The sequence below is a fragment of the Bubalus bubalis genome, chromosome 21 (assembly GCF_019923935.1).
Source record: "Bubalus bubalis isolate 160015118507 breed Murrah chromosome 21, NDDB_SH_1, whole genome shotgun sequence".
In the NCBI taxonomy this organism is placed as follows: Eukaryota; Metazoa; Chordata; class Mammalia; order Artiodactyla; family Bovidae; genus Bubalus; species Bubalus bubalis.
The window spans coordinates 51,294,056-51,318,339 of NC_059177.1; the positions used below are offsets into that span (position 1 = coordinate 51,294,056).

General features: G+C 49.0%; 2 protein-coding genes and 1 long non-coding RNA gene across 4 annotated transcripts; all 3 read right to left on the reverse strand.

The window, feature by feature from the left end:
- Window positions 1-39: 39 nt before the first annotated feature.
- TREX1 (three prime repair exonuclease 1) lies at window positions 40-2,683 on the reverse strand. Of its 2 annotated transcripts, none has more exons than XM_044933755.1 (2): window positions 2,550-2,683; window positions 40-1,057 (listed from the first exon to the last, which is right to left on the reverse strand). In XM_044933755.1, exon 2 carries the CDS (start codon window positions 1,034-1,036, stop codon window positions 89-91), a length of 948 nt encoding a protein of 315 aa, XP_044789690.1. In that variant the 5' UTR covers window positions 1,037-1,057; window positions 2,550-2,683; the 3' UTR covers window positions 40-88. The 2 variants fall into 2 exon arrangements, with proteins under 2 accessions (XP_044789690.1, XP_006065231.2); XM_006065169.3 differs by lacking the exon at window positions 2,550-2,683 and adding an exon at window positions 1,349-1,931.
- On the reverse strand, window positions 1,994-19,683 carry LOC102407265 (ATR interacting protein). The gene is made up of 13 exons (XM_006065166.4): window positions 19,325-19,683; window positions 16,920-17,050; window positions 16,092-16,262; window positions 14,052-14,170; window positions 11,967-12,124; window positions 10,483-10,578; window positions 10,036-10,165; window positions 9,156-9,848; window positions 4,156-4,292; window positions 3,895-3,986; window positions 3,026-3,106; window positions 2,550-2,802; window positions 1,994-2,143 (listed from the first exon to the last, which is right to left on the reverse strand). Exons 1-13 carry the CDS (start codon window positions 19,563-19,565, stop codon window positions 2,076-2,078), a joined length of 2,370 nt encoding a protein of 789 aa, XP_006065228.4. The 5' UTR covers window positions 19,566-19,683; the 3' UTR covers window positions 1,994-2,075.
- Window positions 19,684-22,258: 2,575 nt separating this feature from the next.
- On the reverse strand, window positions 22,259-24,271 carry LOC102409319. Its single transcript, XR_328132.4, has 4 exons — window positions 24,184-24,271; window positions 24,039-24,094; window positions 23,868-23,955; window positions 22,259-22,453 (listed from the first exon to the last, which is right to left on the reverse strand). It is a non-coding gene; the product is annotated as an uncharacterized LOC102409319 (long non-coding RNA).
- Window positions 24,272-24,284: the final 13 nt, after the last annotated feature.

The following is a 24,284-nucleotide window of genomic DNA, read 5'->3' on the forward strand; positions in this document are numbered from 1 at the left end:
GGAGGTTGTAAGGCCACCACGGAGGGTAGAGGTGAGTGATTGCTCAGTGCTGTGGGGGGTTTTTATTAGTCAGACTTCCCTTCCTGGCCTACTGCCCGGGCATGGCCAGGGACAGTCCATACAGCATGGCTACCGCCAAAGTCAGGAAGGCCAGCAGGCCCAGGGGGGCCAGCAGCCCTTCCCCGGGTGGGGCTCCAGGGTGCATCACTGCGGAAGGGGCTGGCTTGGGGCTCCTGTCACTGCGAAGGTTGGGGCCGGTGTCGCTGGCTCTGGCCAGGGGCACAGTGGCTGTGAGAGCAGATGGCCTCGGGTTGGTTCCAGTAGAGGTTGTGACCACATACATTGGCTTGACGGTGCTGAAGGGCTTGGCGTGAGCATCCACCCACCGTAGCAGGGCCCGTGGCCTCCACTGACAGACGCTCAGCAGGGCGAGCACGTCCCCCTCGGCGGTGTGCGAGTCTGGCGGGGCCTGCCCGTACAGGCGTGTGTAGACGCTGCCCAGGCTGTAGCTCTTCCTTGGGCCGTGCTCCGAGGAGCTGCCAGTCGGCTCCAGAGCCTTCAGGGCAGTGATGCTGTCCGCACAGAAGGCGTCGTCCAGAGCACTGGCCAGGCCCAGCAGTACCAGCTCGGCCCGGAGCAGGGGAAAGTCGTAGCGGTCACCGTTGTGGGCCACGAGGCACCAAGGCTGCGGCTGGCGCTGTAGGAAGGCGCGGATCAGGTTGACCAGGTCAGCGTCAAAGGCCCGACGCCCATGTGCAGCCAGCACGGCGGTGCTCAGGCCCGTGATTTCGCTGGCCTTGGGGCTGCACACCTTCCCTGGAGCCACGCACAGGGAGAGCTTGTCCAGCACCCGGGGCGGCAGGGGTACCGTTGGAGAAGGCCCCTGAGGGGCAGAAAGGCCCTCCAGGGCATATCTGTGGACGGCCAGCAGGCACAGCTCGGTGATCTTGGGCTGGGAGAAGGGCAGGCCGGTGGCCTCCAAGTCCAGGAAGATGAGGGTCTGCACAGGCCCCGGGGGTAGGGCCCGCGAGCCCATGGTGGGTGTCTGCTGCTGAGCCTGGGGAGGAGCAGGGAGTCGGGGTGGGAGAGTGAGTGTCTGCTGACGGGCTGTAAGGTGGGTGGGGTGGGAGCACCTCTGGCCTTCCCTGCCCCATTAGATCCTGTTGCTGAGCTCCAGCACCCACTATCAGGCAGGAAGACAGAGAAGGTAGGGTGGCTTCCTTAGTGGGACCCGCTCACTCAGCTGTCCAGGGGAAGGCTCAGCTCCTCCCCTGGTGCCCTCTTAGTGTGTGTGAGGGTACCCATGGCCCGCCCACCCTGCCTCATCCCCTTAGGGGTTCTCACTTACCGAGGAGCCAGCAGGCAGCAATGACTCGGGGTGCACACTCTCTGCCTGGTTCTTGCTGCCGGCAGCAGCAGTGGCGGGAAGTGAAACTTAGCCTGAGCCCGCCCAAGGGCTGCTGTGAGCACGGCCCGCCCCTCGTCAGCTGGCTTGGGCCGTCCCTCCTGATAGCACCTGTCCCTCCCCAGGCACCCGCAGGGCCGCCCCAAAGGCCTCAGATCTCTGGCTGTGGGCCCGCTGGCTAGCACGGTGCACCAGGGCCCTCGCACGCTCACGGTGGGAGGACCAGGCTAGGGGGGGAAGCTGGCTACATGACTCGGCCTGCTGGGAGCCCCCTTGCCATGGCCATTTTACACCCAGTCTGTGGCCCCACTTTCCCAGGCCTCCCTGTAGGCCTGGGCTGAGGGCCGCCTCCACCCCTGTGCACAATGGTTTCTTCCAGTGGCCTCAGGAGAGAGGGATGACTCAGGGCAAATCCACAAGGGGCAGGGCTCCTTCCCCAGGGCAGATTCATCACCGTGGGGCTGGAGCTCTCCTCTCTGGCAGGGCCCAGCAAGGATCTCAGCCTTTCCCAGGTCCCCCTCCTGCTCTGCCCCTCCCACTCTGCCGACACGGAGCAAACTCAGGAAACACAAGGCTGGCACGCTCTCAGCCAGTCAGTGCTTTTAATCAGAGGAGGAAGGAAGGACGGGAGTGGCTCTGGTGCCACCGTGTGGCTCGGTGCTCACAGGCCTCAGCCACAGTCCATCTCGGGCTCGTCCACGTCGGTCTCCACGGCACAGAGATCCTCCAGGGCCGCCTCTGAGCCAAAACCCAGAAGGTTCTGTGGTGAAGGCCCAAAGGCGCCGGGACTGGGGGTGGCCCCACCACTCCGTCCGCCCCCACAGGCCCGCAGGAACTAACCAGTCCCTTCCACGCCCAGGCCTCGCTCCCTCAGCTACTGCAAGCAAAGTGATACAAAGGCGATTCAGACAGGGATGTTTCTGGAAAAGCCATGGCTCTGCCAGGCTGACTCAGTAGATACGAGCCAAAGGCAGGCTGATATACTGCGAGAGGAGCCAGAGCAGGAAGGGAAGGGTGCCCGGGTGCCGGCAAAGGCTGTGTGGATGGCGGGCCGCTGACTTAAGGCCAGGGGGTCTGACTCGCCCGGGGACTTCAGAGCCGACCCCACGTTGGGGCTGGGTTGGGGGGCCTCCTGCAGGCTCACCTTCACAGTCGGTCACGTCAGGAAGCCCTCGAATCAGCGTGCTGACCCCGGGCATGACCTGGTCGTACTGGTGCAGGACCTCCACGCAGTGCACCGTGAACAGCTTGTCCTTCTGGGACAGGCCGTGCAGCAGCAGCACGGTGTCCCGCAGACACCGCACCGTCCGCCTCTGCTGCTCGGTGCGCGGGGGCCCCCCTGCCCGCCGCACCGTCAGCCACTGTCTGTGCAGCACCACCGTGAGCGCTCTGACCACCTGCGGGAGGGCGCGGGCGGAGGTCAGGGCATGTGGTCTCTGCACCCGGACCACCAGCTTGGCGGGGCAGCCCCGGTCCTAGCCTCACCCCGGGGTGAGGAGGGTTCTGAGTGGCAGCACCAGGGTCCAGCCCTGGTGAAGGAGCATGGAATGCTCTCCAATGGCCCTGTCACCCACCAGCAGGGCTGCCCGCTGCCAGCCCCCTTCTGCCCCTGGCACTCACCTCCACATTGCACTGGCAGCTGGAGCCAGTGACTGGGGAGGAGGGGCTCTGCACACCCAGCTTGGCCAAGAGCCACACGGCCTAGAACGAGAACAGACTCGGTTACATCCATGCCAGAACACCACCCTGGTTCCAATCACGGTGAGGGCTTTCTCAGGCTTCTCGCAGAGCTCCAGTGGCCTAAGCAACTGCCTGTCTAGAGAGTCCCTTGGACTGCAAGAAGATCAAACCAGTCCATCCTAAAGGAAATCAGTCCTGAATATTCACTGGAAGGACTGATGCCAAAGCTGAAACTTCACTACTTTGGCCACCTGATTCGAAGAGCTGACTCCTTAAAAATGACCCTGATGATGGGAAAGATTGGAGGCAGAAGGAGAAGGGGACAACAGAGGATGAGATGGTTGGATGGCATCACTGACTCAATGGACATGAGTTTGAGCAATCTCCCGGAATTGGTGATGGACAGGAAAGCCTGGCGTGCTGCAGTCCACGGGGTCGCAAAGAGTCGGACACGACTGAGCAACTGAACTGAACTGTGTGCACTGATGGGATCCAAGAGGTGATGGTATCCTGGGCCTTCCCAAGAGACGCTCAGGACCAAGACCTGTGTCTCACCAATGACTTCCTGCCTCCAGGCCCACCTCCAGGTACCAGGCCACCCTGCCAAGTCCCAGGATATCCTGGGTCCATGTGTGTTATATCTGTATAGTAGGGGCCCCCCCAAAACGAGTCTTCCTTGTTAGTCTCTAAACACGTCACCGATGTGAATGAAAGCCCCTTTTGTCCCCTAGGGAGGAAAAGCGTCCCTCCGGTGGGGTGGCGTGGGGTGGGGTGGCAAGCCGTCCACAAAGGGGCTCTGGTTCTTTTACCTCTTGCTCCAGCTGCAGCCACTGTGTCTCGGAGGCGGCTCTGTCAGGCCTTGACGTGATGTACATGTACAGCAGCAGCAGGAGGCAGCCTTCTGGAAGGGAGGCCCCAGCTCGCACTCAGGCTCCGCCCTCCCATCCACCGCCTGAGGTACAAGCTGCGGGAGGCCTCAGGAGGTGCCTGGCCCGTCCCTGCCACCTCCCTCCCCTCTAACCAGCCTGAGCTGTCCGGGCGCGTGCCCCCCACCCCCTGGCCTGCTTTACCCGAGTGGGAGCAGAGCTGAGGTGCGAGCTTCTCATGGTCCACCAGGAGGGACAGGAGCTCAACCGTCAGCAGCACGCTGGGCAGGGGCGTCTCTGGGCGCAGGCACTGCGGCAGCACCCTGAACACGCACTGGAACCTGAAACACAGGGGCCCAGAAAGACGTGATGCCTCCAAGGCAGCTCCGTAACTCACCCTCCTTTTTCAGTCGGTAATGGGAAATTGAAGAGGCCACGGAAGAGGAGCCTGGATTCAGGCAGACCTGGGTCCAGATGCTAGCCTGCAAACAAGTGAGTTACCCTTCACTGCGGGGCTGCCATGGCTGAAAGAGGACAGGACCTTGCCTGGCCCAGTGCCACCTCAAAAATACAGGATGCCTCCCTGGACCTGGGGAGCTGGCCTCTACACTGCTCCCAACTCCTTCCCGCCTCTGCTCTCAAATACAGAGCCATGTCTTGAGCTGAGTGTGAGAGGAAAGTCCTAAACCCACCACCAAAGGACTAGCCAGACTCTGGTCGGATCTCATGACATCACTTGCCAAGCAAGGAAGACTTCATTTTCTCCGCTTGTCAGGAAACACTAGCTCCTCTGCAGCCAAGTATATGAAGGTACCCACTCGAGGTGTGCATGGTGAGGGGCTCGGGCACTCTTCCCCCCAGTCTCAGGGGCAAAGAGCTGGCCCATTCATTATCAGGGAGCCAAGTCCCAAGATAAGCACTGCTGTTTGCTCACCCACACCTCCTAGGTGGCGGGGGAGTTCTATGGGTGTGTCCCCTTTTATATAAGGAGGTTAAGAATATTACCTGTGTACTATTAGGGAACAAGGTCTATTTGGGGCAAACTCATTTGAGAGCAAATCCTGTACGATAGACAAGCTGAACGTTTCTAGCCACCAGGGAGTATGGAACTTGGTGGGAAACTGGAATTTTCAAGTATCCACTAACAAGTAACCTAATTTCATTATTAGGCTAGAAGTGGCCCACTGAAACTAAAATAAATACATCTGTCTATATATACAACACAGTTATTTCCAAATTACTTTTTTTATAACATCAGAGCCTTCTTTTAAATGCTTTTTTTTCCCCTCCAGAGCCCCCAAATGCACAATAAATAACAGTCGTGCTAGTCTGCATGAGTTGGGGATAAGTCCTTTTTGTTAAAAAAAAAAAAAGCACCTGTCAGAAAAAAAAAATGCCCCTGCCATGCCAGTACCTGGAGAGCAACCCTGGACCACCTAAATGCTACACCAGATGGGGTAGAAAGACAAAACTCTGAGGGGATGACATGCCCTCAAGCCTAGATGGGCAGTGGTACCCTTCCTGAGAGACCACAGGCTGCCTGGCCACTTGTGCTGTACCACATACTGCTTTGAGCCCTGGTAGCACCTGTGTTAGGCTTCCCTGGTGGCTCAGACGGTAAAGAATCTGCCTGCAGTGCGGTTCAATCCCAGGGTTGGGAGTGGGCACGGCAATCCACTCCAGTATTCTTGCCTGGAGAATCCCCATGAACAGAGGACCCTGGCAGGCTACAGTCCATGGGGTCACAGAGTCAGACTGAGCGACTAAGCACAGCCCAGCACCTGTCCCTGGCTTTTGCTTTTACTCCAAGGTGAACAGGAAGCTGTGTGGTAATGGGGTTCAGCTTGTAAGCATGAAGGAATTTGGAAAGGAAGTACTGTGTGGGAAGTGGCATCAGACAGTCACTTAGGAGCCTAACTGGCTTGAAACCATCTAATACACTCCCTCTGGCATTTCAGACAAGATTCCCTAACTCAACATAGAGTTTATTCACTCCGCAAACACTGAGTGCTCACAGACAGCCAGGCTCTGTGCTGGGCGGGAGGACGCAGGGCTCTGAGGGTGCCGCCTGGGCTTGTGAACAGAAGGCACTTGGCTGGCCTCCCGTAAGCACCCATGAAACGGCTGTTGTTTCACATTACAGGTAAGGTCAACAGGAATAGAATGGTGATCTATCTACCAAGATAACTGGTAAAAATGTGGTTCCTGGAATTCATTCATTTAAAAAATAAGAAACCAAGATGCAAGGACTTTTCACTTATCCACAGATCAATGTAACAAGCTGCATTAACAAAGTGACTAAAAACCATATGACCATCTCAACAGATGCAGAACTTTTGCTAAAGTTCAGCATCCATTTTTGATAAAAACTTCAGAAAGCAGGCATAGAGGAAACTTAGGTCAACATACCAATAATAAAGGCCACATATGAAAAACCCACAGCTGACATCATATGCATTGGTGAAAAGCTGAAAGCATTTTCCCTAAGATCAGGAACAAGACAAGGATGCCCACTCTCACCATTTTTATTCAGCATAGTTTTGGAAGCCCTAACCACAGCAATCAGAGAAGAAAAAGAAATAAAAGGGAACCCAAACTGGCAAGGAAGAAAAAAATGTCACTGTTTGCAGATGACACACCGTACATAGAAAATCTAAGATGCCACCAGAAAATGACTAGAACACATCAATGAATTTGGTAAAGTTGCAGGATACAAAATTAATACACAGAAGTCTGTTGGATTTCTGTACACTAACAATGAGCTATCAGAGAAATTAAGGAAACAATCCCACTTACCATTGCATCAAAAAGAATAAAACACCTAAGAATAAGCCTACCTAAGCAGGCAAAAAGGCCCAGACTCCAATAACTGTAAGATGCTGATGAAAGAAACTGAATACAACACAGATGAAATGACAGACCCTGTTCTTGGATTGGAAGAATCGATACTGTCCAAGTGACTATACTACCCAAGGCAATCTACAGATTCAGTGCAATCATTATCAAATTACCAATGGCATTTTTCACAGAACTAGAAGAAAAACATTTAAACAGGCAGAACACTCTTTGACATAAATTGCAGCAACTGATTTTTAGACCCATCTCTTAAAGCAAACAAAAGCAAAAAAAAAAAAAAAGCCAATGGGACCTGCCTAATTAAATTTAAAAGCTTTTGCATAACAAAGGAAACGGTGGACAGAATGAAAAGAGAACCCATTATTGTGGGAGAAGATAACTGCAAGTGATATGACTGATAAGGGGATCATATATTCAGCATATATAAACAGCTCGTACAACTCAACGTCAAACAAACAACCCAATCAAAAATGAGCAGAACTGAACAGACATTTTTCCAAAGAGGACAGCCAGATGGCCAAGAGACACATGAAAAGATGCTCAGTTATCACTCATCACCAGGGAAACGCAAATCAAAACCACAATGAGACATCACCTCAAACTGGTTGAATGGCTACCACCATCAAGAACACCAACAACAAATGCTGGCAAGGATGAGAAGAAAAGGGAATCCTCCAGTGCTACTGGTGGGAATGTACATTAGTGCAGCCACCGTGGAAGAGAGTATGGGAGTTTCTCAAAGAACTAAAACGGAGTACCACATGATCCAGCAGTTCTACTTCTGGGTTATATCCGGGAAGAAAAAAACAAAACAGTAATTTGGAAAGATACATGCACTCCGACATTCATAGAAGCATTATCTGCGATTGCCAAGGTGCTGAAGCAACCTAAGTGTCCATCAGCAGATGAATGGATAAAGAAGTTGTGATACACACACACATACAATGGAATACTGTTGTCAGTCGCTAAGTCAGGTCGGACTCTTTGGGACCCATGGACTGCAGCATGCCAGGCTTCTCTGTCCTTCACTATCTCCTGGAGTTTGCTCAAATTCATGTCCATTGAATTGGTGATGCTATCTAATAACCATCTCATCCAATGCCACCCCCGTCTCCTTTTGCCTTCAATCAACTCAGCCATAAAAGGAACAAAATTTTGCCATCTGCAACAACATGGATGGCCTTGGAGGGCATTATGATAAGTGAAATAAGACAGAGAAAGGCAAAAACTGTATGATATCATGTATATGTAGGATCTAAGAAATACAGGAAACTGGTGAATTAAAAAAAGATAAAGACTCATAGACAGAGCAAACTAGTGGTTACCTTTGGGGAGAGAGAAGAAAGGAGGGGCAAAATAGGGGTAGATTGTTATGGGATTGTTGTTATGGGATTATATGAAATCATGTGTGTGAAACTTCTGAAAATTGTAAAGCACTATGGAATTTTAAAAAGAAAAAAAGGAAAGAGAAGACTCAAAAGAAAAAACAAAATCCAAGCAACCAGCCACTGTGAGCTGGGCCTGCCTTGCTGTCCCCACTGCTCTGCAGTACACTGTGTCGAGCCCTGAGCACCACCTGTAGGATGGATCAGGCGGGAATGTATTCATACAGCAACCAGGATCCAGAAATGTGGTTAATAAACAGGTATTCTGGGCTCAGAGACGCAAAGACTTAAGATCTGTGCAGCCAGTGGAGTCATTCCAACACAGCAACTGGCCTCTGGGTGGAGTGCTGAGGGGGGAGATGAGATTCTAGGACTAACTGGAGGACTGGCTGGGTAAGGTTTACCTTCCCAAGTGTTCAAGGTCTGCAATCCCAAGCTAGGAATTTATTATAATGGTGTTTTGCAACAAACTTTAAGAGGAACAAGTGACCTGTGGCTCATGCCAGTGGTGGGCACCTTGCAGATGGGCAGATTCCCAGCAGTCAGCTTGTACCTGCACACCCTCTGCCTCCTCAGGGAACCCAGCAAACTCAACTTCAACATGCCCGTGATGTGCGGTCTTCACCTGACGCACGTCCCAGGTCCAAAGGTCTCTGGGTTCGGTCTTTGTCTTGGGGTCAGGACGCTCTTCCATAGCGACTAGCAGCCTTCTTTTAACACATGTGTGTTTTGCTTACCTACTGTCTAGAGGCAGCACTAAGCCAAATAAACCACTTGCTTGGTTCTAAGACCTGGCCCCATTTCCCATGACTTCAGAACTCCCTGAGCCAAGAACCTAAACCAAGGCTTAGAGCCGAGCAGTATGAACGCGGCAAGATGGGAGCAAGCTCAGGGGCCACAGGACAGACCTCGAGAGGTCAGGTAAGACCCACAAGGAATCATGACTCCCATGCTGCAGGATACCTGGGCAGGAAATCAAAGGAAGCATTTTCAGCTAATTTCACCAAAACCTTAAGGCACTGGCTGAGGACACTGGCTTGAAGGTGACCTGTTGCTGCAGAAGAGGAAGCCAGAAGGTGAAGGAGCATCTTCAAGAGTGGATGCTGGCCTTGGTCCTTGGCAAGCCCCTCTGGGGCTGAGGTCGCATCCCCATGACTATGTCCATGAACCTGGCTCTGGTCTCCTTCTCCTGCAGCAGGCTCAGTGCCCGCTCCTGACAGTAACAGGCAGACGACTGCTCCGCTGTGGCACACCAGGTGCTGGAGGACGCTAAGTGCCGCCACCGAGAAGCCTTCCAGGTTACAAACAGAGTCCTCGGGGCTGGCCTCTACCCCAGGGCTCCCATGGGAGGGGTGTGTCGGTGGGTCCGCAGGCGCTCCGCTTCTCTTGGCTGCTGCCAAATCCTGCAGAGCCTGACAGTGTAAGCCAATGAAGAACTGTACCAGGGGGAGGAGATGCACAGCCCCAGGGAGCCTGCGGAGCGGGAAGGCCCTTCCGCCGCCCTCTGCTGGGTCTCTGTCGCTGGAGCCTTCCTCATTCCTGGCCACTAGGTTCAGTCCGGTGAGCGCCATGTGCTGCGCTTCTCTCAGGGCTGAGACGGGAAATGACCCATCGCGAGGACCTGTGGTCCTCAGGCTTGAAATCCCAGTCAAGGTACTAGCAACAAACACAAAAGAAAAGACACAAGTGTGAGAGGCAGATATGGTCAAGCAACCCAGAAAGCCTACAGCAAATTCTCTCATCTCCCTGCCCAGAGCAGATGTCTGAGGCTGGTCAGGACCAGATGGGGACTTGCTTCCCCCAAACTCCTTCCAGACAAGCTTTTTAGGAGTCTTGTGCTTACCTGCCAAGCCCCGGTAGCTGGAACTGGGTGCCAGCAGGAGCCTCAGGACAACTGCTCAGGAGATGGCACAGACCCAGGGGGGACCCGGGGATCAAAGGCTGCTTCAGGAGAAGGTTTATCAAAATGGAGCCTGCAGAAAGACAGGTGACATTAGAGTGCTTTTCTATAATGCCAACTCTCCTCTCAATGGCCACTGAAGTCCCCTGAGACACCGGTGGGTACTGAAGGCTCGGGGGCATACTTGCTCTTGGCCCTCCCAGTTTATAGTCACATGCTTCAATCACAGATTCCTATTCCCACTTCAATCACAGATTCCTATTCCCACTGACCCTCTAAAGCACTGCCTGGTTCCCACAGCCCAGGACAGCTAGGCAATTCTGGTGCAGCCTCACAGAGCACGATCAGAGCCGGGCAGGCATCCAGCAGAAGGGGCACGCCTTCTGGTACCTTGATTGTTTGATCTCCAGCTGTCAAGAAGACTTTTCTGGGGCTCTTCCTGCTTTATGGGGCCACCTCCCAGACTGTGGGCCTTATTCTCTGCAACTAGATAAATAAAATGTTAATCAAAATTAGAACATGAAAGCATGCATCTATCAGAAACCCTTTAAACATGACGAGTTTCAAACATACATTGTTCTATTTTTTTCAACTCTGGATCAAAACAAGAGCCAAAGCAACTCATGAACCTTCGCATCTTTGCCTTCCTCATATAAAATAGGAACTTGCATAAGGAAAAGAAAATTAAATTGTGTGCCCCACTCCTAAGTCAGGCAGTAACATAAAAGCTGTAACCTTAACATTTATGTGATTCTTATTACATGATTCTAAGAGCTTTATACCTGCCAACTCTCTTGTTCTTCACACCAGCCCTCCCAGGAGGCGTTATTAGTGGCTTTGTTCTATATATGGGAAACCTGAAGCACAGAGGTTCGCTGTGTGTCTGTGTGTTTGTGTGTGTTCAGTGTGTCAGTGTGTGTTCACTGTGTGTTCAGTGTGTGTGTGTGCTTAGTCGCTCAGTCACGTCTGACTCTTCGCGACCCCATGGACTGTAGCCTGCACCAGGCTCCTCTGTCCATGGAATTTTCCAGGTAAGGCTACTGGAGCAGGTGGCCATTTCCTTCTGCAGGGAAATCTTCCCAACTATAACCGCTTCTCAATTTGCTCCAAAATGTGCGTAGCTGTAGTTGGCAGGGGTGCCGTGATGCTAATGACTTGAAAGAGCTGATGGTGGCGGGACAGAGGCGGTGGATCTGAATGGCAGGATAAACGGGCACAGCACAGTCTCCCAGTGAAAACTACCAACGCTAGATGGCTTCTCTCTAGAAAGCAGGAGCACTGTCTCCGTCTGGACTCAGCCTGCCTACGAAAGGAGCACATATTCCTGCACCCTAGTTGTGTTTCTGGCCTGTCGATGGATGCTGACTGTGGAGGTTTTAAAATACGCCTGCAAGTTCTTTGACACGCTTGCACTCAAAGGGCGCAACCTAGTTTCCTTCCCCTTGAACATGGCCCAGACTCAGGGACTCAGGTCTAATGAACAGAACTTATGCTGAGTGATGGAACTGACGCTATGTGACTTCACGGTTCAGACACAGAAAGGATAGATTCCGCTTCCACCAAGCTCTCTGAGTTTGCTAGCTCTTTAGGAAGCCATCTACGGGGTGAGGAGGTCAGCCAAGGACCCCTGGGGAGAGGCCCACATGTGAAAAGGAATTCCACTGCTACACATGTGAGTGCACCACCTTGAAATAGATCCTCCAGCCCCCGACAAGCCTTCAGTGATTCCAGTACCCTTAGAGACAAACCATCCCCACTATGCTGTCAGAACTGTGGGCCCACAGAAAGGAGGAGAAAATAAACACTCAATTGTTTCAAGGCTCAAGGTCAAGTGGTCTGATATTGAGTTGTAGATGATAGAGAGATGGACTTACCCTCTCTGCTCATCGGGGATTTGTATGCTGGCTCTGTCTGGCAGGGCTGGGGAAGGGACTTGTTAGCACTAAAAGACTCCTTTGTAGGGAAAGATGGTTTTCCAAATTGTGGAGAACATGCTTCTGGCTTTATAACCACAGAAGGGCTTTTCCTAGGACTGGAAAAAGTTAATTATGAAAGCAGAGTAATGATTCTGCTAACCCTATGTAAAATTCCTGGTTATAAAACTTCTAACAGGCTTTAAACTTTTCATGTTCAGGTGATTTGACCAAAAGATTAATCTATTCCACATTTGTTAGTCTTTGTCAGGACAGCAGTGTAAAAGTCAAGGCATTTTCATCCAAACAGTAGAAAAAAATCTTTCCTTTGTTTCTACCTTCAAAAGTATTGGGCAGAATTCAAGTACTATTTCCAATTCCACCAAAACATATTTTCAATTTGTAACCTCTTTTTTTAAAAAATTTAATTGGAGGATAATTCCTTTACAATGTTGTACCGGTTTCTGCCATCCAACAGTGCAAATCAGCCATAAGTATACATGTCTCCTCCCCCTTGAACCTGCCTCCCACCGCCCACCCCATCCCACCCCTCTAGGTTGTCACAGAGTGCCAGGTTGAGCTCCCTGTGTTATACAGCACTGGTATGTATGTCTCAGCGCTAGTCTCTCAATTTGTCCCACACTCTTCTTCCCTGTGTCCACAAATCTGTTCTCCGTGTCTAGGTCTCTATTGTTGCCCTGCAAATAGGTTCATCAGTACTATTTTTCAAAATTCCATATATATATATACATACACGATACTTTTTTTCCCCTGAATTACTTCACTCTGTATAACACGCTCTAGTTTATCCACCTCACTAGAACTGACTCAAATGCATCCCTTTTATGGCTGAGTAATATTCCATTGTATATATGGACCACAACTGTTTATACTTTTATCTGTGGATGGACATTTAGGTTACTTCCATGTCTTGGCTATTGTAAATAGTGCTGCAATGAACACTGGGGTACATGTGTCTGTTTCAATTATGGTTTTCTCAGGGTATATGCCTAGTAATGGGATTGCTGGGTCATATGGTGGTTTTATTTCTAGTTTTTTAAGGACTCTCCACACTGTTCTCCACAGCGGCTGTATCAGTTTGCATTCCCACCAACAGTGTGAGAGGGTTCCCTTTTCTCCACACCCTCTCCAGAATTTATTGTTTGTAGATTTTTTGATGATGGCCATTCTACCTTATATTGTCCCTCTCCCCACTGGCAACCACTAGTTTACAACAACCTCTTTTTTAATAGCCAGGGACTGAATTAAAAGATTTTCAGTAGAAGGAGCATCTAGTGAGAGGTGTGTTGTTTCTTGCAACTAGGAGACGGCTGGTTCCTTGGTGCCAGGGCTTTTACGTTAGAGAAGCAGTCTTAACCCTCTGATTAGATCAGACAATGCTGAGGCTGTCCTGTGAGTAGAGTATGAAGAGGTAAGGATGGATTCCTTCTGCTGTCCTCTGTCTTACCTGGATTATGTAAGGCCTAAAGAGTTCAGTTTCAAACCCTGCCCATTATAAGCAAAGGCAGCAGAATGCTGAATACCAGAAAAAGACAACCTGACCCACACTGTCCAAGTTTCAAGGCTGATACTGACAGACTTCTCACAGGACAGACCATTAACAAACTGATTATATCTGCAGCAAAGGTGGGCACCGTTGGGCAGCAAATGAGAAAAAATGTTCTAAGCAATTGGGACTGACATACAGTTGGGACAAAATCATTTATTTGAAACGAATTACATAAAAATGAAGACTGGTCCACTCTAAAACTCTAGGTCATGTTTCCAGCCTTTTCTCATCCTGAGAAGTTGTGTTTATAAAGTCCTACAGGAAGAAGGCACTTTCAGAGAGTGTGGGGCCCTTATGCTACGACCCCCCAAACCATCCCAGCCTCATCTGAACCACCTTTGAGGCCTCTGGAAAAGAGGATCTGTGCCCCAGTGGCAGAGTCTAAATGACCTTTGTTCACGACTAGCCTGATACCGTCATTCAGACTTTTTAGGAAACGATAACAAAACTTTTCCTCCCTCTAGCGCCATCATTACCTGACATGGGAAACGGTGGGTACAGCTAGTTTATTAGCTCGTTCACTGCTCTGAAGCTTCGTTCTTAATTCATTCATCTCTGCATCTTTAAACTGGAGTTCAGACTGCAAGGACTGGAGCTGGAAGGCAAAAGAAACATAGAGGATTCATCACATATACAGAAACAGCTCTGGGGGACTGCCCTGGCAGCCCAGTGGTTAAGAGTCCACGTTTCCAATGCAAGCAGTCCAGGTTTGATCCCTGGTCTGGGAACAAGGATCCCACCACCAACAACAATAAAAAATAGTTCTGGGCTTCAAAAATCTCAAGCTAGTAAAAGAAAAACAAACAATGAGAAATAGTATAAAAGTCTGCTAGTGACATAAATGGCCCCAAAATATCAAGTTTTAGCTTTCTTACTGAAAGATGGCATGGTATTCTAGAAAGATATTTTGACCTGCTTATTGCTAGGTGGTATGTGAGGATTCAAACACCATTTACTCGGCCTCTCTGAACTTCAGCTGATGTGTAAGATAAATACCTGTCTTCATGACTGGGGGGATTAAGTAAGAATGTAACTGTAAAATGCCCAGCACAAAGCTTGCCAGGGTGCAGTATCTCACAGTAACATGGACACCTTGTAGTGAACCTGCTGTTGTGCTTTAGTCACTCAGTCGTGTCTGACTCTTGGCGACCCCATGGACTGTAGCCCCCCAGGCTCCTCTGTCCATGGGATTTCCCAGGCAAGAATACTGGAATGGGTTGCCATTTCCTCCTCCAGGGGATCTTCCCAACCCAGGGATCAAACTCACGGCTCCTGCATTGGCAAGTGGGTTCTTTACCCCTGAGCCACCAGGGAACATGGCGGTGCACAGTCCAGGTCTTCCTGAAGCTCTGGGCTGAGACTCTGGAATAGTTTTACCAAAACCCTGAGCAGTGTGGGGAGACCTGCTGCTCTGGCCGACAGTAACTGCTGCCATTCCCCGAGCACAGTCCATGCCAGGCATAGCACCAGACACAAGTGCAGGACCATTTAAGTCTCACAACAAACCTTCTGGTTATTTTCGGGAACAGATAAAGGAGATGAGTCATAGAGCATGACTGATCGCCCTGAGGTCACCGCTTGAATGTGATAAAGCCTGGCTTCAATCTCTGGCTTGTTGGTACATCCCTTGGTCTTCACTATGCATATGGAAAAGCAACTACTGCTGTTAGTGTTAGGCACAGGTCAGCGCTTCTTCAAAGACTGCCAAGTCTGCTGAATGAAGTAATGGCAGAGTAAAACCCATGTCCTTATTTGGGAAGTGAAGGAAAGTAATATATACCTGGCACCCAGTTTTTCTCCCCACAACAGTGTCTCCCTCCCCTAAGAAACATCATTTTCCTGCCTCTGAATATATGATTTGAATGGGAGCTATTATCTCTTTGGTTCCAGTGACTAGTTCCGGGGTAGGCATGTAACTCAGGTTAGACCAATTAGAGCCTTCCCCAGAATTTTAAAACTTGAGATGAGGACCCCTAAGTCTTCAGTCTGTTCTGGAGCTGTGAAATATGAGCCCTGGAGCTCTTGGAGAAAACATCCTCAGCCATAAGGATGGAACTTATCAACAGTACAGAGAATAAAGATGAGTTTTGGCAAATCTCGAGTCATTTGAGACTGCACTACATCTGTTTTCCCCAGACTTAGTTACAGAACGCAATCCTTTTTTTGTTTGTTTGATTGGCCTAAGCTAGGTCAGTTGAGTTTCTGATCAGCCGCCCCCACCCACCCCCCCCCCCAAAAAAAAAAAAAAGGAAGCAAATAATTTAAGCCTGTTTCTGCAAAGTGTTAGCCAGTGACTTAGGCAACCACAGCAAAGCAGAATTTCATCTACGTCCTTTTCCAACCCACACAGCCTCAAAGAAAAGTACATGTAATTAGTTGGTAGCCAAAGTATTTTCAGCAAACAACTGCTGAAGTCTTCCTGGGAGATTATAAGCAACTTTAGGCATTGCTTCCAAAGGAACTCAGTAAGCAGGCAAAGCTGATGTCCATACAAGCAAAACATATCTCTGGGTCACCTTTTTGGAGAACTCCTTTTCTTTTTCACTGAGTGCTTGAGTTTTCTCTTGCTCAAGAAGGAAATGAGATCTTCTCTGTTCCTCTAGCATGGATTCTGTCTGATGCAATGAGTCCCGCAAAATTTTAATTTCTCCATTTTTAATGAGCACTTCTTCTTCCATTGCCTTCATCTGGAAATTCCAAATTGATCTCGTAAAACATTTGTAAGGGAAAATTGTATATAATATATAATGTGCTTATTTGCATTATAATTAATGCATATATGCACTTATTTCAACATGTAGCTGGGGAGGTGAAGAAACACATTTAAAACATGTCCAAAGGGTCAATAAGTGCTCAGAATACATGCATGCCAACCAGACCATGACCTGCTAGGTCCATTCCTGGGACAGCAGGTTTTCAGCAAATAGCTTAAAGACATACTTGTCACTTCTGCATGCATATTCCAAAGGCCCTAGGGACCTACAGATAGTCATATGAAAAATGTCTGCTTTTTTGCAAAACTGTTAGTGAAAATAGCAACCATTAAGATGTTGTGTTTCTTCTATAAGACACATGCTATAAATTTATCTCAGTACTATAACAAAGTTTGTATCTCTTTTTGTATAAGTTTACAAAGTGTTTCTTTTCTTGTCTTGGCTGTTAGGAATCTCAGGATTTAGTTACAACCAAAATTTTCTGGCTTTCTTTCCCCAGCTTTCTCCCAATTCATGGGGATGAATCTGGACTCTTGTCTTAAAACTTTTCTATATTTTATTGTATAATGCTTTCTAACACATGCATAAGTGAATGCATTAACTACAAAAACTACAAGTTAAATCCCTTACCTTTTCTTTAAGTTCTTTGTATTGTGCCTGAAGTACCTCTAATTCAAAATTGTCTTTAACTGCAACACTTTCTCTGTTTTTCCCTGCAGGATATTTTGACATCCCATCTAATCTGGTGACCTTATGAACATCTGTAAAAAACAACAATCAAAAAAACCCAGTTCCCATATACTTTTTAAGACTCAGGGTTTTCCACTTTCACCAGCCAGTGCTGAAAACAATCACTTTTGAAAGCAAATTAGAGAAAGATCTAGTAAGTAGAATACGTATTTTCCAACATAAGCACATGATTCAATCGTTATGAAATAACAAATTCTGCCACCCCCTCCCCATTCTGCACTCAGTTTCTTGTTTTTTTCCCCTGCATCCAGTTTTAAGGGTCTCAGCTAAAGGCTGAAAGGTGCTGTGGGAACCTCACTGTTCGAATCTCAGTGATCCATTATTCAACATTATTTACTCAGCATCTACAATATGTCAGGCACAATTTAGCCTCTCAAGAAAGCTATAGTGGTGAGAAAAATGGATACAGTCCTTACACTCATGGAGCTTACACGGCAATCAAAAATATAAGAATAAACATAAAATTACAACTGTTATAAAAGCTGCAGAGAAGAACAAATAGAGGGATGCCTGTAACAGGGGATTTCATCCACAAGGATGACTGGAAGCCTTCCCTGCTGCTAAGTCACTTCAGTCGTGTCCGACTCTGTGCGACCCCATAGACGGCAGCCCACCAGGCTTCCCCCGTCCCTGGGATTCTCCAGGCAAGAACATGGGAGTGGGTTGCCATTTCCTTCTCCAATGCATGAAAGTGAAAAGTGAAAGTGAAGTCGCTCAGTCGTGTCCGACTCTTAGCGACGCCATGGACTGCAGCCCACCAGGCTCCTCCATCCATGGGGTTTTCCAAGCAAAAGAGTACTGGAGTGGGGTGCCATTGCCTTCTCCGGAAGCCTTCCCTAGATAAGTGATAACTGAATGGAGAGCTGAAGAACAAGCAGGAATTAACCAGAGGAGTGGCGATGGGCAATGGATGGAAAGAACATTCAATGTGTAAGAAACAGCCATATGGACTTCCCTGGTGGTCCAGTGGTTAAAACTTCACATTTGCACTGCAGGGAGGGTAGGTTTGATCCTTGGGAACTAAATCCCACATGCAGTGCAGCAAAAAAAAAAAAAAAAAAAAAAAGACAGCGATGTGCAGTTTCTGTATTGTAGGGAAGCAGGGAGAATTCAAGGAATGAAGGAAGGTCAGTGTGGCTAGAAACCCGAGAGGGAAAGGGTCAGGCCATGCTGGGTCTTCTGGGCCATGTTAATGATTTTAATCTTTATACTAGAAGAAGTGTGACGTCATTAAAGGCTTTCAGTAGGGATGTTCATTGTGCATCTGTGTGACAGAGATTTTAGTTTTAAAATGATCACTCTGGCTGTGGTGTGAAGTCTGACTTGTAGGAGTCATAACTGGAAATGTGGACACAATTTAGTGGACTTTTGTCCAGGGGAGGGGTGATGATAACACAGATCAGGGAGATGGCAGAGATGATGCAGAGGATGGATTCTCGAGATGGAAGAAAAAGGTAAAGTTACAGGATTTGGAAGGGGCCAGGGGGATGTTGGCTTGTGGTACGGGATGGAGAGTGGTACCAGTCTCTGCCAGGCAGAACATGTGTTCATCAACATGTCTTTTCTGAATGTCTGCTTTGCCAGGCACCAAGCTGGAGATGCTGGTGGATGACTGGATTTCCAGGAAATGACTGTGTGGAATTTAACATGCCTATAAGACATCCAAGTAGAGATTCAAAGTACCCTCAAAATCTTTCTCTTCCAGGGAGCCCCATAATATGTCACTAGAATGAATGTAAGCTCCAAGAAGGTGGGGGCTTTTCTTTGTTGCTAAGTGTCTGTAGCTTCTAAAGTTTGGGCACCTAGTATAATTTATTGGTTGTATAAAAGGATAAGTCTACCCTATCTCTTGCCTCTGCCAGATCCCTCTTGTGCTCAGGTGGTCCAAAGGAAAAGGTGGTCTTCATTCGATCTAAAGCCTCCCAAATATGTCATAAGAATGGGACCCCACGTGTAGGTAAAGATGGTTCTTATGGCTATGGTAGTTGTGTTGCAAGGATCTCTGCTGAGAACTAAGAACCCAGTGGTCCAAAGTATAGAAACCCAAGTAAAATGTTAACCTAGCTTCCTATATTCGAAATCGGCTGTTTGGCATTCCTGATACATTTCTCCCCTCAAATCAAAAGACCTCTTAGGAGACAACCGCTGCTTAAATCAAACTGTTCCTAGGAAGAGGCAGTGTGGGTGCAAGACACCGGAACGGTCACCGCGGGGTTCCGAAGGCACAGCCATCTAGGGGGTCTAGGGAAGTCTGCACCACTCTCAAGAGGAAAAGGCGAACTCACTGGACACGTCCCGAGCCGTGGTCGGGCACTGGCTCAGGGCCTGGGACGCAAGCGTGTCGAGTTCCTCCAGGTCGTCGGCGGTGAAATCCCCATGAAGGCCGAATGGGTCTTCGGGGTCCGGGGTGGCGGGGATTCCTCGGGCCCGCTTGCTTGGAGGGTGCCCGGTGTTGGGCGGAGGGCCAGGACTAGGTGCCGGGGGCCCACTCCGCCTCCTGCTGCCTGACGCGGAGATTCCCGCCATGCCTGCCGCCGGCTGATCTCTAAAGACACTGAACCCGGCCTATACCCGCGTGGAAGGAGGGATGGACCAACCGCCCGCGCGCCGTGGCTCACCTCAGCCGCCGGGACACGCCCCCGAAACAATGAGCCAATCACCTGCCAGTTGGCGGGCGCGGAGGAATGACATCATCAGAGCGCGCCGCGGTGCTCCATTGAGTGCACGCTGAGCCCTGTTGCTTCCCGCCCTTCTTGGGCCCAGCCTCGCCTGGCGCTCTGGTATCGACTGTTAGGACTCGGTAGGCCACTACGGTGGTCTAAGCGCAGCGAACTGAGTTACCTAGCCAAACTCACCAGCCCCACCACGCAAGTGAGCTGTGTGCCGGCTCCCTGACATGCCCTGGGGTACACAGCAGTGCTTGCTGGAGTTCGCCCAGATAGATATTCACCCGTGCAGTGTGAATCTATGGCAGGCAGCAGCATTCAGACTTTTGGTTTTTGTGACCTCGCTGTCCAGCCAGACCCACTTCTCAAATACCCCAGGCTCTTTTGAGGAGGAGTGTGGAAGAATGGGGTTGGGCTAGGAGTTAGGAATAGAGCTGTTATGAGCACACATCTTTGACTACAGTAAATGTTTTGAATGTGTACATTTGGTGAAAGTCTGAGAAGGGTGTGCTTGTGTTGAAGGGTATAGGAACTGCTCAGGCTGTTAATATTTATTCATTTCTCTGGGAGCTCTTAAAAGTGTTTTTGTTCCAAGTGCTGGTCATATGGAAATGAATGAGACTCAAGAAGTCAAGGAAGGTCCCATGGAAGTAGCAACTGGGCTGTCCTACAGGCTAAGTGGGAGTTATGAAGAGGTATTAAGGAGGATGGCATCAAGATTACTCAGACAAGAATACAACACTGAAATGGAGGCCACACAAGTGCCAGGTAGGCGTTATCAATGGCAAAATAGGAAGGAGAGGAGCAGGGATTCAAGCTGGGCTTGAGTAGCTGACAGGATTTTACTGGCAGGCTGCAGTCCCTAGGGTCACAAAGTGCCGGCCGGACACGACTGGGTGACTAAGCACGGCACTGTGGTGTGCAGGACATTTAGCAGGAACAAGGTGTTGGAAAGTAACAGGGGCAAGACTTTTCATCCGTGTGTGTCGCTCAATCGTGTCTGACTCTTCGCAGTCCCATGGACTGTAGCTCGATAGGCTCCTCTGTCCGTGGAATTCTAACTTAGCCTATGAGTATCCTATGAATGTTTGGGAGGGCAGTAAATGAAAGGGAGATAGTTGTCAGGGCCTAGAGGGTCTTCAGTACCTGGCTTTAATTTTTTGAGGTAACTGGTAGGTTCCCTCAGATAGTCACCCAAATATTGGATGCTATCTTAATTGCTCCAAGTTTCTGCTCTGGTAAAAACACAAGATTATACTTCATAAGTGCAGACTGGGTTTCATCAAATAGAAGAGCAGTAGATTCATCTCAGGGGCAGTGTGCTAGCTCTGGCTCTCCGAAGGGTTATTCTCAGCAGCACAGGGATGGGTGCCAGCTGGCAAGTCCCATAGGGAATCCCTGAAGTCCAAAGAGGATGCTACTGGCTGTGGAACTTTCCGGGAGACAACCAAAGTGGGACGTTTATCTTTTACGACTAGTATCAAGTACATTAGAGTGGTAATACAAGCTTCAATCTATGAAAATCTTTTCCAGTTTTGACTCAGCAAAATCTCAGGGCCCTTCTGGAAAACACATTCTCAAGAGAAAGCTTAGTGTTATTAGCATTATTGCCATAGTTGTGTCTAGATCCTAGAAATGAAATCTAGACTTGTGTATCTAAACTATTTCAATACATATGCATTTAGCACATTATGGTCTCTGTCCTCCAGGAATTTACCCTTCCTGGAGTCAAAAGTGGTAGATAATAACAAGTGTCAGGAGAAAAAAAGGAAACAGGGTTAAGAGACTTGAGGACTAAGGAAGGGTTTCTAGTAGGTGAAAACAGTGAAGAGAAAGCTTGCTTGGAATGTAGGTCTCCATGGCTCGAGATGGATCAGGGGGATGAACTGTAGATACCAGAAGGTAGGGGGCAGCATCCAGACCCCTTAGTGCCTCACTGGTCATTGTGGGGATTTTTTTTTTTCCCCGCTCTAAGAAGCTACTGAGGAATTCTCAGCCTAGGAGAAACAAAGTATAACTTTAAGGTTTAGAGATTACTCTAGGTCCTGAGTAAGCACTAGCTGTTGGGAAGCAAGGGTAGGGAGGGGAAGACAAATTTTGACTTCACTATAATATTCAGGTGAGGGATTTTAGGGTTAGAGTGAAGATCTGGTGGCATGAGAATTAAGTATGAAGGGTCTAGATTTAACTTTGCTGATGGATTGAGTTGGGGGTGGGGGAGATAAGAGGTGGGAATCTAGCAAAGATCTTCTAAAGCCCTAGTGGAAATGCAGACCTGGGTGCTTCAGAGTAAGCTTAGTCCTTACAGACTCGCTCCCCTGCAACAACAGAGAAGTGCCTTGACAAGAGGAATTGTTCACTGGCAGATGTTCAACTTGCACACAGCAGGTTCCTTATATGAACAGATGTACAACCTTATTAAGGTGGTACAGAAATCAGGATAGCACACAGACTTAAGACACTTTGGCAGGATTCTGGACTGGGTTTATATGGATCTCATAGCTAAGGTAGAAATGGCTGAGAAGAACTAAAGACAAGATGAGCCAAGTGTACTTTTTTTTTTTTTACAAAAGTTTATTCTTAAATGTACAATAGGTTCCAAGACAACACTTCATTCTAGCTATAGGTGGCAACAGATACTACGGCAGGGAATCCAGGTGTTTAAACAGGAATGGAACTAAGGGTCATCATTGCCTCAGGCACAAGGAACAGCTTACTTTTTGCCAGATTTCTTAATTCCACCGGTGGCTGCAAAAGAAAAAAAAAGTCTCAACCAAGGAAAAACACAAGCTCTATGGTTGAAGCCTCAGGGGCCTACCATGGATCCTATTAAATAATAAGGGCCAGCTCTTGTACTGGGCATTTTTGTGACACAAGCATGCACAGGGTTCTACCAGTATTATTTCTGGGCAAAAATGAATAAGGTGGTGAATGAGAATAAAGGCAGAGCACAAGTAATGGCTATACACTGATCTGCATCTCAACTGTGTTGGGTATTTCAGACTGGCTCACTTAATCCGCATCCCCTCAACCCATTTTACAGATAACAAAGTCTCAGTGTTAGATATTGTTCAGAGTTATAAACTGGTAATGTAACAAAGAAAAGATTCCAACCTAAGTAGCATGCCTTCCAAGTCCATATTCTTACCTGTCACATACCACACTACTGTATGTATTACGATCCTGGGATCTGATTTACTCAATATCTTTACTTCAGCCAATTTACAAGTAACACATGGCAGGTAATTTAACAAACAGTTATAGAATTAAGCATACCTAATATAGGAATGAAAGTCCAATGGGCTGTGACAAAATAGACTTTAAATGTGCGTGCTGCTCGTGTTCCATCACGTCATGCTCTACGATCCCACGGACTGTAGCCTGACAGTTTCCTCTGTCCGTGGGATTTTCCAGGCAAGAATACTGGAGTGGGTTGCCATTTCCTACTCCAGGGCATCTTCCTGACCCAGGGACTAAATTCTCCTCTCTTGCATCTCCTGTGTTGGTAGGAGGATTCTTTACCACCGGGCCACCTGTGGAGCCCCAGTGATCCTGTAGGGTATAGATAACTGCTGAGAAAACAATCCCTATTTTGATGAGTGTAAACAGGATTAAAGAAGCACAAAATACAATGACTGATGAGTTTTGAAAAATATTTTGATATGTAATCAATTCCTCTTACACAAAGGGAGAAGAGACAGAATGGTAGAGAATTAAGTTTAAAAACACGCCAAGAAGCCTGGACTTTATCCATCAGCCTGGGCGCATCCAGCAGTGAAAACAGGGTGCAAAAGTATTTGCTAGACTTTTAATTACATGAGTAGTCAAGAAATGTTATAAGCAACAAAGTAGTAGTGAAGTCCGGATTTGGAGCAAGAAACTATAGAGAATATCTGGAACTCAACTATACGAACTTGTGTGAGATACATTTCTGTATTTCCATTTCTGCCACTTCTCTAAGCAAAAGAAGCCCATACCGGGTCTGGCTCTCACCCCGTCCAGCTGCTGCGAATCCAAGCCTGGCTAGGACCATCCACCGCAGTGGACAGAAGCAGAGACCTTGCAGCTTATCCACGAGGCAGGACACTGACCTGTTCGGGACCCTATCCAGACTGATGCTCACGCGTTTGTCCGGTTTGATCTCTACCCCGCCCTCACTTACCCAGAGGGCCTTTCCCCGCGGCCTTTGCTTTTAGCTCCTCAAGTTTCTTCTGCTCCTCCTTTTGCTTCTGCTTGAATGCCTTGTCTTCCTAGGGAGAGGGGAAAGCGGGTTCACTGCAAGCGGATTACCCAGTCCCTCCGCGCCCGCCCATGCCTCTGCGCCCGCCCTCACCTCGTCCATCTCCTTGGCTTGCTTCTTGGGCTGCTTCAGGGGCTTCTTCTTGCCACCTGGGTGAGACACGAGCCCGCTCAGCCTGGCCCCCGCCGGCTCTCGACCCTCTCCGCCCTGACCCACTCCATCGTTCCTGCACACTTACCTTCGCGGCCCGACATGGCGCCTGCCGCCCCTTCCCCAGACCCTGCCACCGGAAGCGGAGCTCCCCGTTCCAGCTCCCTGCGCCTATACCTCCACTCCGGC

Coding starts and splice junctions, on each gene's coding strand:
- TREX1 (XM_044933755.1), bottom strand. CDS start 1,036: ATGGGCTCGCGGGCCCTACCCCCGGGGCCTGTGCAGACCCTCATCTTC.
- LOC102407265 (XM_006065166.4), bottom strand. CDS start 19,565: ATGGCGGGAATCTCCGCGTCAGGCAGCAGGAGGCGGAGTGGGCCCCCG. Junction 10,579..11,966: donor ATCCCCGATGAGCAGAGAGG/GTAAGTCCATCT, acceptor TTATTTATCTAG/TTGCAGAGAATAAGGCCCAC. Junction 10,166..10,482: donor CTGGAGATCAAACAATCAAG/GTACCAGAAGGC, acceptor GTCTTTCTGCAG/GCTCCATTTTGATAAACCTT.